General features: G+C 39.0%; 1 protein-coding gene across 1 annotated transcript in view; it reads left to right on the top strand.

Annotated features, from left to right (window-relative positions):
• The window catches only part of fndc1 (fibronectin type III domain containing 1), a 332,979-nt gene that overhangs the window by 226,083 nt on the left and 94,549 nt on the right, over positions 1 to 12,347 (top strand). The window contains exons 8-9 of the mRNA XM_072581080.1: positions 7,310 to 7,417; positions 9,255 to 9,443. Of these exons, the coding sequence (XP_072437181.1) occupies positions 7,310 to 7,417; positions 9,255 to 9,443 (297 nt within the window). The remainder of the gene's footprint in view (positions 1 to 7,309; positions 7,418 to 9,254; positions 9,444 to 12,347) is intronic.

The raw sequence follows: 12,347 nt of genomic DNA, 5'->3' as shown, positions 1-12,347 counted from the left end.
TGGGCAAAGCTCAGAAATAGGAAAGGTGCAGCAACAGCGAATGTGTGATAGAGGTACAAATATGTAGAGAGATCGTAGAAAAATGTAGGAATGACAAACTTTCCCAACATTGACTGAGATTCATTTAGTGTTAGAGGATTGGATGAAGCAGAATTTGTTAGGAGCATCCAGGAGGGTTTTCTACAACAGTATTTAAGTAGTCCAACTCAGGAAAGGGCCATACTGGACCTGGTGTTAGGAAATGAGCCCGGCCAGGTGATTGAAGTTTCAGTGGGGGAATACTTTGGAATAGTGATCACAATTCCATAAGTTTTAGAATAATCATAAACAAAGACGAGAGTGGTCTTTAAGGAAGAGTGCTAAATTGGGGGAAGGCCAACTATAGCAAAATTTGGCAAGAGCTGGGGAATGTAGATTGGGAGCAGCTGTTTGAAGGGATGTCCATATTCAATGTGTGGGAGGCTTTTAGAGAGAGGTTAATTAGACATCAGGAGAGATATGTTCCTGTGAAAATAAAGGATAGAAATGGCAAGATTAGGGAACCATGGATGACAGGTGAAATTGTGAGACTAGCTAAGAAGAAAAAAGATGCACACATAAGGTCTAAGTGACTGAAGTCAGATGGAGCTTTGAAAGAATATTGGGACTGTAGGACCAATCTGAAACGAGGAATTAAGAGGGCTAAAGGAGGTCACGAGGTATCCTTAGCGAGCAGGGTTAAGGAAAACCCCAAAGCCTTTTATTCATATATAAGGAGCAAGGGGGTAATGAGAGAACGGATTGCCCCACTCAAGGACAAAGGAGGAAAGGTATACATGGAGTCAGAGAAAATGGGTGAGATTCTTAATGAGTACATTGTATCAGTGTTCACTGAGGAGAGGGACATGGCAGATATTGAGGTTAAGTATATAGCTAGAGAGGAAATAGCTGGGGCTTTAACAGATTTCTTTGCAGCATCCTTGAAAATGAGGGAGGTCCCAGAGGACTGGATAATCACCAATGTTGTCCCCTTGTTTAAGAAGTGTAGCAGGGATAATCCAGGTAATTATAGACCTGTGAGCTTGACATCAGTGGTGGGGAAGCTACTGGAGAAGCTAATAAGGGATAGGATACATACCCATTTGGAAGAAAATGGGCTTATCATTGATAGAATGGTTTTATGCAGGGAAACAAACCCAATAGAATTCTTTAAAGAGGTGACAAAGTTGATTGATGAGGGAAGGGATGTATATGTCATATACATGGACTTTAACGCATTTGATAAGGTTCCCCATGGTCGGCTGATGAAAAAGGTGAAGACACATGGGGTCCAGGGTGTTCTAGCAACATGGATAGAGGACTGGTTGGGCAACAGGAGACAGAGAGTAGTAGTGGAAGGGACTTTCTCAAAATGGAGACCTTTGACCACAGGGATCCGTGCTGGGACCATTGTTGTTTGTGATATACATAAATGATTTGGAGGAAGGTATAGGTTGCCTCATTAGCAATTTTTTACATGACACTAAGATTGGTGGAGTAACAGACAGTGAAGAGAATACAGCAGAATATAGATTGATTGGAGAGTTGAGCAGAGAAATGGAAGATGGAGTTCTATCTGGACAAATGCAAGGTGATGCATTTTAAAAGATGCAATTCCAGAGCAAATTATACAGTAATTGGAAAAGTCCTAGGGAAAATTGATGTACAGAGAGATCTGGGTGTTCAGGTCCATTGTTCCCTCAAGGTGGCAGTGCAGGTCAGTGGAGAGAGGTTAAGAAGGCAAAAGGCTTGCTTTCCTTCATTGGACAGGGTATTGAGTACAAGAGTTAGCAGGTCATGTTACAATTTTATAAGATTTTGATTTGGCCACATTTGGAATACTGCATACAGTTCTGGTCTCCACATTACCAAAAGGATGTGGATGCTTGGAAAGGATGCAGAGGAGATTCACCTAGTTATGAAGAGAGCTTGAGTAGATTAGGATTACTTTCATTGGAGAGAAGGTGGTGTTGTGGAAAGATCACCCAATCCTCTCAGAAAATTACCAGGATCCTCAGAAAATCCTTCACGAGGTTAAATTTTATTTGCAAATACAAGCAGTGGAAATCAGAAAATGTCTTTCCTGTCTGCCCACGCCCCTCCTGGAGCCGCTCCAGTTTATACTTATCTGATAGCATTAACATAACCAATCATACAAGCTTGCTTTGTCTCTCTAAACTAATCATCCTCTTCCACCCTGGTCTACTGCTTACACTTAACCTAACACATTACACCACCATCGACTTTACCATTAGCTCATCTATCATGTGATTTAACTAGCATATTATAGTGTGCTACCATTATCTGTTACCTGAGCCCTGTAACATGATCCTATACATGCATTACAGCACTAACTACGTAACTGCCAAATTAACTTGTATATACTTCATAGAGGTTGGGGGGGATCCTGATTGAGGCCTACAAAATCATGAGAGCTGCAGACATGGTGGATAGCAAGAAACTTTTTCGAAGAGTGGACGACTCAATTACTAGGGGTCATGAGTTCAAAGTGAGAGGGGAAAAGTTTAGGGGAGATATATATGGAAAGTTCTTTACGCAGAGGGTGGTGGATTCCCAGAATGTGTTGTCAGCAGAGGTGATATGGGCAGGAATGATAGCATCATTTAAGATATTTCTAGACAGATACATGAATGGGGAGGGAGCAAAGGGATACAGATCCTTAGAAACAGGCGGTAGATTTAGATAGAGGATCTGGATCGGTGCAGGCTTGGAGGGCCGAAGGGCCTGTTCCTGCGCTGTAATGTTCTTTGTTCACCTACACCTACCAAGGCTTTTCAATGTGTCTTAGTTGTGACATTAACAGTAACAATATCAGTTTGTTACCATCCTCCTTCAGAGAACTCAGAGAATATGCAAAACTTGCTTGGGTCTTCCTAAGGCTAAAATTGCATATTCAGCAACAATCCTTAATGCCTCATTGTAGCAAGGAGCCTACATCCACTCCCTGCTGGGAACAGATAAATAACTTGTTAAATTGCACACACGTTGATCTGTTAGTGTCCAGCCATTGCTTCCTAGCTGCTTCTTCTGCTACAGCAGGCATTTGGCAGTGAGCCAGCTCGCACTGGGAGAGCGTGACTAAGAGTGTTTGGATCAGATTGCACATGGCAGCCATTCCACTGACTGCAATACTCAACCAAGCAGCTGCATCTAGCCAGGAGAAGTGGAAACTAATGATTTCGCAGCAATGTGAACATGATAGTAATTTATTTTCTTAAAATATCCTATTAACTATATCTTCCCAAATAATTTTGTGAGTGGCACTGTTGTGCTTCTACCTCACAGTGCCAAGTATCCATGTTCAATTCTATCCTCAGGCAGCTGTGTAAAGTTTGAATATTGTCCTTCAGACTCTGCAAAGGTTTCCTCTGGCTGCTCTGGTTCCCTCCCACAGTCCAAAAATGGGCAGGTTAGTTGGATTGGTCATGCTAAATTGCCCACAGTGTTCAGGGATATACAGGGTAGGTGGGTTAGCCATGAGAGATGCAGGGAAACAAGGAAAGCAGGGGAGTCGGAGGGGGTTGGTGAATGTGGGTGGGATGCTGTTCAGAGTGTCATATAGTCACAAAGATGTACAGCATGGAAACAGACTGTTTGGTCAACTTGCCTATGCCAAACTGATATCCTATATTGCTCAAATCCCATTTGTTAGCATATGGCCCATATCTCTCTGAACCTTTCCTATTCATGTACCCAACCAGATGTCTTTTAAATGTTATAATTGTACCAGCCTCCCTACTTCCTCTGGCAGCTCATTCCATACACAAAAATGTTGCCTCTTATGCCCCTTTTAAATCTTTTCCCCCTCACCTTAAACCTATGCTCTCTAGTTTCAAACTCCCCCACTCTGGGGGGAAAAAAATCGTAGGCTATTTGCCCTACCCATGCCCGTTATGATTTTCTAAACCTCCATAAGGTCACCTCTCAGCCTCTGACGCTCCAGAGAAAATTGCCCCAGCCTATTCAGCCTCTCCCGATAGCTCAAACAACCCTGGCAATATCGTTGTAAATCTTTTCTGAACCCTTTCAAGTTTCACAGCATCCTTCCTATAGCAAGGAGACAAGAATTACATTCAATATTCCAAAGGTGGCCTAACCAATGTCCTGTACAACTGCAACATAACCTCCCAACTCCTATACTCAATACTCTGACCAATAAAGGCAAGCATACCAAACCTTCTTCACTATCCTATCTACCTGTGACTCCACTTTCAAGTAACTATGAACCTGCACTCCAAGATCTCTTTGTTCAGTAACACTCCCCATACCTTTAAGTGTATAATTCCTGCCCTGATTTGACTTTCCAAAATGGAGCACCTCACATTTATCTGCCATTCTTCAGCCCATTAGCCCATCTGATCAAGGTCCCATTGCACTCTGAGATAAAACTCCTTCCTGTCCACTGCACATCAAATTTTGGTGTTTTCTGAAAACCTACTACCTTTACCTCATATGTTCACATCCAAATCATTTATATAAATGGCAAAATCATGTTGACTACTCCTAATTAGTCATTGCCTTTCCAAATACATTCAAATCCTGTCCCTCAGGATTCCTCCAACAACTTGCCCACCACTGATGTCAGGCACTCCAGTTCCCTGACTTTTCCTTATCAACTTTCTTAAATAGTGGCACAACGCCGATCAACCTCCAGTCTTCAAGCACCTCACCTGTGACTATCGATGATACAAATATCTCAGGAAGGGGCCAGCAATCACTTCCTTAGCTTCCCACAGAGTTCTAGGGTACACCTGATCAGGTCCCAGTGATTTATCCACCTTTATGCATTTTAAGATATCCAGCATCTTCTCCTCTGTAATATGGACATTTTTCAAGATATTGTTACCTATTTGCCCACATTCTGTATCTTGCATATCCTTCTCAATAGTAAACACTGATGCAAAATACTCGTTTAGTTTCTCCCCCATCTCCTGTGATTCCTCACACAGGTGGCTCTATTCTCTTCCTAATTACTCATTTTTCTTAAATGTATTTGTTGAATCCAGTTGTATTCTCTTTAACCTTATTTGCCAAAGATATCTCATTTTTCAACTCTTAAGTGTACTCTTACTGCCTTTATACTCTTCTAGGGATTCACTCAATCCCTGGGTAATCCAAGATGGAGGATCTGAAAAAAAACACAGTAGCTGTAAGAGCTGCTCTTTTTTGGAAGTATTTTCAGTATTGGAGCTGATTTCCTCAAAATATAGGAGCAGTAATTACTGTTTTATAAGCTGTTACATTGTTTTGGAACTTTGGGGAACAAAGGATCAAAACAACAGCACTTAGAAAAGGAGGAAGACAGACAAAGCACGGACCACTTGGGAAGTAAAACAAACAGAGAAGTAAACCTGCACAGCTGTCTGACCCAGAGTGAACCTGTATAGCTGACTACCTCTGTTGTTTAGTTTCAAGTATCTCTGAACATTGGAATTCATTCCAAGAACAATAAACGGTGAAATTCACAGTTGACGCTGGAGAAACCTGTGTGCAGAGCTCTCAGCAGGGGAACAGCTAAGTGATTAGTTTTTAAAGTATAACCTGACTGGTTTTGTTTGTAAATCTACAATAGTGAGTAGGTGGGTTCTTTTTTGATCATATGATTTTTGTTGAGATTGATCTTTTGGTTAAATTTTACAAATATAAAACATAGGTACTAAGTTAGCCTAGAGCAGTGTTTTCAGAGCTGTAAGGCAAGGCTATTTTCTGGATGTGAACGTTGTTAAGGTGCGAAGATGGCCTTTAGTAAAGTGATCAGATGTGGGAGATTAAGGAGATTTTCCATGTGACTGATGACTATGGCTGCAGCAAGTGTGTTTGATTGCGAATTCTATCGGATTGCATGGATTGGTTGGAGCAGCAGATAGAGGCAATGAGGAATTTACAAAGGTCAGAGATGTGATGCCTGGCAGTTTCAGGAAGGTAGAAAAACTGCAGATACAGTCAGGTATATGGGTTACCTCCAGGAAAGGTAGGAGAGGAAGGCAAGTAGTGCAGGAGTCCCCTGTGGCTATCCCCATCTCAAACAAGTATGCTCTTTTGGAAAATGTAGGGGGTGACTGGCTGTAATGTGTTGAGAGGGAAATCAGGTTCCAAGCTATCGATTGTGATACGGAGTCTCTATAATCAGAAGCACAGACAGATGTTACTGTGGCTGATAATGAGACATCAGAATAAGTCAGTATGGACTCAATGGGCTGAATGATCTGCTCCCAGACTGTAGGGATTCTATGATTGCAATCACCATGACATAGATGCTGGTTCCAGTAGATTCCCAGTCAATTTTGGAGGGTGGGCAAACCTAACGTGCAATAAGGTCCCAAGATTTTGCTCATTTTTAGGAGTCTTAATTTTATGCAGAAATCACAACTGTATGATCAGTTTGAGAGTTAGCATTTCTCGAAACAACTCAAATCATATTTTCGAGATAATAAAACTCATTTTTTAAAATTTGTTTTGGAGTTGGTGATTTGACTGCTTTAAAGTACTTGCATGGAATTATGAATAAAGTAGGACTCCAAGCATCAACCCCATGTGAGAAGCCAGGTACAGGACATGACCACATTCTGTGTTACCTTTTCAACTGGTTTCATCATGCAAGTCATTGCAAAATTAGCCACAACAACAAATTAAAATATAAATAATAATAGATAATGACTCAATAATAAACATTTTAATAACTATTTTGGGCCTCCAGTGTGTACATTCACAAGTGTTGTTAAGGTTAGGTTTTGCCATGCATAGAAGTTTTGAGACAAATGTGAAACCATTAAATAATTATTTAAATGGAAACCATGTGCAGAGTAATGGGAAAAGACAGGAGTTTGGCACTAAGTTAAAATTCTCAGCTGGTGCAAAAAGAATGGTCCAAACTTTCTCCCAGAATCATGATGATACAGAAAGAGGCTAATATTGTTTCACCTCTTGACTTGAAATCAACAAGTAGTCCATTTTATACTTGTGTTATACTGGAGGTTATGCATCTCTCTGTTGAGCTGACACTGGATATAGTATCAAATAAATAAGCAGCACAAGAAAAGTGTTCACAGCCATCTATAGAACTAATACAGCAATTCACATGGGGTAGAAAGAGCAATTTCTCCCTATGCTTAAAGTGCAATATTGATGATCCATAGAAAATCATTAACATGAAGTAAATATTAACTGTCATTGCAATTTGAAGTAGGTCCACGAACAGAATGTCTTAGTTTAGAAATTATGCATTGTATTTGTAGATCTAATTGTTTCTCCCTCTGACTTTCAAATGCAGTTCCTACTTCTAGCCCTGAGAACTTTGAGGTGAAGCCATTAGGTGATCAAGGAACAGCAGTCACTGCATCCTGGGATCCGCCTATTGACAACAAGGGAAAGGTCACAGGTAGGAGACTTCCCAATACTATTGTGAAAAATTATCAAATAATACTCAGACAATTATTGTACTCCTCTCCGTTCTTAAAAAAAGATAGTATTTAAGTCACTCTGTCAAATTGAATTCTCACTGGGGAAATGGGAGTAATTGTTACTATGAGTCCAGTCCAATAGTTTAATGTCTAAAGTTTCTCAAATATTTAACTCTCTTACCACCATAGTGCTCAACAAGTCACACAAATGAAAAGTTTAAAAGTGTGAACAAAAAAATATGAATTTTCCCAGAAAGCTGAAGTAGGGGTCAACAATGTCAGAAAGATTATCTGAGCAATTGCACATTGACATTTGTTGACTGACATCTTTTGCATAATTTCTGAACCTATACTAGGAATTGCCAGACTGAAGGAATAGAAACTTACTGAAATTGATACCCCCACACCAGCCAATTATCAAACAGTTCCTTTACTTGCTTTCATGAGCTAATTAATTTCTTTTTCTAATCAGCTGAAAGTGAGTTTCTTGTTGACATTGCAGACCAGATGCCATATTTATCATATTAGGGCTGATTCCCTAATTAATGCATTTTCCAAGATGTGAGGAAGGGGAATGAAATGTAGGCCTTCCCATCCCTTGAAAATCCCATAAATAAAAAATTTTTTAAAATATTATCCAGTCTGGATTAGAACCCCTATTTGCACCTGAGGTCAGTCAAAAAGTTATCTACATTTCTGGCCAGGACCCTTCAAGGCCAACTTCTGAAGCAGGATCCTGATTACCGATTGCAGTGCAACAAACTATGCAGGTTGCATAGGACTGAGTTTTGTATTTCTACTAACAGCACTGGCTGTCAATTTGTAGCAATTAAGCACCATTTTAGTTCAGCCTCTTAAAGGACATTGGGTAGGTGGAGGCTTCTTCTTGGGGTGAATCAGAGGTGTGCCAGATCGGGTCAGTTCATTGCGAATGGCATCGGTTTGAGCTTCAGGTTAGTGAAGCAAGGGGGTGTGTCAGTCAGGGAGATGATGTCAGGTCAGATATGGGAGGGAGGGGGGGGTCTCAGGAGAATCAGAGTGTCATGTTTGTGTTTACTCAGGGATAGTACCATTATAATTCCTCTAACCTTTCCTGAGTAACTATCAAGGTAAGTGAGTTGGAAAATCTGCAAATCTAACTCACAGTTGAGCACTTCCTCAAAGGGTTTTAGATGCACTGTAATTGCACATCGAGAGTTAGTTTGGACTTCCCACATGTTTCTTGGGGTTGGTGTTCAGGTCCTCTGAAGGGTTTTGCTGGTTATATTCCTGTAATAATTACCTTCTGATCTGAAGATCTTGGCCTATGTTCATCAAATATAACTACTGATTATTTATTTATATTTAAATTCATATTTTTTTGTCTGTATGATCATATTGGAACTGTAAATGTCATACATTAAATATTTCATGAAGGTTCAGTTAAGTGTGTTGCTTTAGAATTAAATGCCAGTTGAAAATTTTATTGTGAAAAATTGAGTTTCAACATCAAATTACATTATTTTACAAAATTAAGGTAACTTTTATTTATTCGTATATGTCAATTAATTACACATTTGATTGTTAATATTTCTTTTGTCTTTGTTTATATAGAATGTCGTCTATCTAGTTAATTATGGATTGCGTAGAGTGGGTCATGTATCTTGTCTCAATTCTACCTCATTTTGTTATAGACTCCATTGTTGTTTAGTGCATTGCTAATCAGTAAATATTAGCAATGCACCCTGTGATTCATTCTTCCCATACAGTCTCGCCAGTGGAAAAGCAGAGTTGTTTTCAGTTGCCTCCTTCCAACCATCTGCCAAATCATTTCAGAATACATTGTTTCATACGCCCCGGCTCTCAAACCATTTGGAGCAAAGACTATTTCTTTTACTGGGGATGTTACAAGTGCTATAGTTGATGGTCTACAACCTGGAGAGCGTTATATTTTCAAAATTCGAGCAGCAAACCGGAGAGGACAAGGTCCTCAATCAAAAACCCTCAGTGTTGCTATGCCAAAAAGTAAGCATTATGTTTTTTTTGTGACATGGTCTTTGATCAGCTCCAAAAGCTTATCACTGGCAAAAAACACTCTTTTAGTGACATCTTTAGCTTCTTTGCAAGTTCTGTTTGAGCACAGTTCATCACAACTGATGTTGCACTAAAAACTATAGAACTCTTTATTATGCATTTGAGCCGTGCAATTATGCCATGGGTTCTAAATTGTGAATGATTATAGTTAGAATAACTATAGTTAATATTAATTTAGAGTCTCCACTAAGGAGAAAAACAGTTTAGACAGAAATTCCAAGCATTATATTCTAATAATCCAATTATAATGTTTGAATCATAAATTTTAATTTAATCAGGAATGGAATGTAAGCAACAAGATTACCAACTTGTTGCATGGGTATCTATTGCAGTTAAGAGTCTGGTACATGGTTATAGAAACAGCAATAATAACATAAGATTTTGAAATCACCCAGTAATCCTATAGAATTGTGAAGAGAGAAACAGAGTTGATGTTTCAGGTAAATGACCTTTCTTCATTGACCTAAAATGTTAACTTGGCTTCATCCTTTGTAGGTGTTGCTAAATCTCCTGAGTACTTCCAATTCTTTGAAATCTTTATCAAATTTCCATTGTCTATGGTATTTTGTTTTTGCTGTAAAAACAGCAGATATCTGAAATATGAAACAGAAATAACTATAGTAGACAGATCAGTCAGCATCTGCGGAGAGAAGAGACAGGTTAATACTTGGAGTAATTTGTTTCTGTATATGCTGACTGACCTGCTGCATGTTTCAAATGCTTTTACTGGATATAGACTAATTTCTCATGTGATCTCAGTGGCTTTGATGTCCATCAAATTGAGTTACATTTAAGAGAAAACAGGAATTTTTATTATTTGCTATACTGCAAAAATGGAATGCATTTCTTTAATGAATTGTCGGTTACATTGACACTGTTATAATATTTTATTGGACAGGATAATCCAGCGAATGGGACTTAAGATCTCACCATGGAAATTTGAGAATTTAAATTAAAAAGAACAAGGAATATAAAGTTGATAACAGAAATGGATAGTGAATCTTATTGAATTGTCAAATTTTCCAACTAATTTACCAATGGTCTTCAAAGTTGTGTTTAATTGATATGGTTTATAGACACTTGAATTGCCAGCTCTCCAGGATATAAATATCCCAGGTATTGAAAGATCTTCAGGGCAATCTTATGAGCAATCTGGGAGAAAAATCACAGCTGTTAATTTATTTTTCTCTCATTGTCTTTGTTTATTGATTGTAAAATATTTCTGTGAGGAGGGAGGTACAAGGTTGTTTTGATTGGCAGTCAAGAGTCATCCAAAAGGACTACAAAGATCTGTTTTGATCCTAACTTGCATACAAACATAGACATGTCATCCTACTGGTATTCAATTTTTTTGGGTGAAGCACTGCAGTTGCAGATCGTTTGAAATCTCACCAGTACAATTTCAACTTGGCACAATGTAGTTGACTCTTTGCTATCCTCTGGTTGAAAAAGCTATTCAAATTGTTCAAAAAACTCACTGCCATGTTACTTGTTCATGCTAAGGATGGTAACAACTACTGGTCTTGCTATTGACACCCGCATCTCAGGAATGAATACTATGTGAAAAACAAAACAGTTAGTGTTGAGCAAGAAATTGTCTAACTGTACCATTTCGCACCCATAAGGTTGTTCTGGAAGGATTAATTTGCAACATCTGGGCCAGCAAGTCTCAGCAAGTACAAGTTTAATAGTATGTGATGCATAAACTTTAGTTTGATTGCAAATATAAGACAGAAAATCACAGACAAGGACAGAATCAGAATTCTACCCTGTTGTATCTTCCAAAATTTATAACAGTACATCTTTGAAGCTTCCAGTTTTATACTAACTGTACCCCAAAATCACTTTTATTCATGATAAAAATTCAAATGCGATTATCTACTGATGTTTAGATATTTAATATAAAAATAGCATCACAGAAATAGAATTCTGAGAAATGCCAAGGATCAATATAAACTTGAAACACACATCAGTGTACACTTATAAATGTTGGTTTGGTCAGTTTGGAAAGAAACAACTCTGAGGTGACTTAATTGAAACCTTCAGGATTGCAAAGAAAATAGAGACATTTCAATTGGGAATGTTCGTCAATAGGTTGAAGATTTCAAATATTAGGAATAGTTGAAATTATTATATTGGAAGCAAGTAATATTGAAAGTAATAGGGTTATGGATCTCAATAATATGATGATTGAAGCCTGAAGGAATGGTTGACATTAAGCAGCAAATCCATAAAAATAAGATATGGAAACTGCTTCAGTGTCCCCCTTAGGGTCACAGAGATGTACAGCATGGAAACAGACACTTCGGTTCAATTCATTCATGCTGACCAGATATCCCAACCCAATCTGGTCCCACCTGACAGCACCTGGACCATATCCATCCAAACCCTTCCTATTCATATTCCCATCCAGATACCTTTTAAATGTTGTAATTGTACCAGCCTCCACCACTTCCTCTGGCAGCTCATTCCATACACATACCATCCTCTGTGCAAAAAGGTTGCCTGTTAGGTCTCTTTTAGATCTTTCCCCTCTCACCCTAAACCTGCACTTCCCCCATTCCAGGGAAAAGACTTTGTCTATTTATCCTATCCATGCCCCTCACCTCTATAAGGTCACCCCTCAGCCTCCGATGCCCCAACGAAAACAGCCCCAGCCTATTCAACCTCAAATCTTCAAAACCTGGCAACATCCTTGTAAATATTTTCTGAACTCTTTCAAGTTTCACAAAATCCTTCTTATAGGAAGGACACCAGAATTGCATGTAATATTCCAACAATGGCCTGACCAATGTCCTGTACAGCTGCAACATGACCTCCCAACTCCTGTACTCA

This window comes from Chiloscyllium punctatum, chromosome 11 (genome assembly GCF_047496795.1).
Source record: "Chiloscyllium punctatum isolate Juve2018m chromosome 11, sChiPun1.3, whole genome shotgun sequence".
Lineage (NCBI taxonomy): Eukaryota > Metazoa > Chordata > Chondrichthyes > Orectolobiformes > Hemiscylliidae > Chiloscyllium > Chiloscyllium punctatum.
This window is presented reverse-complemented; position numbering and strand designations above follow the sequence as displayed.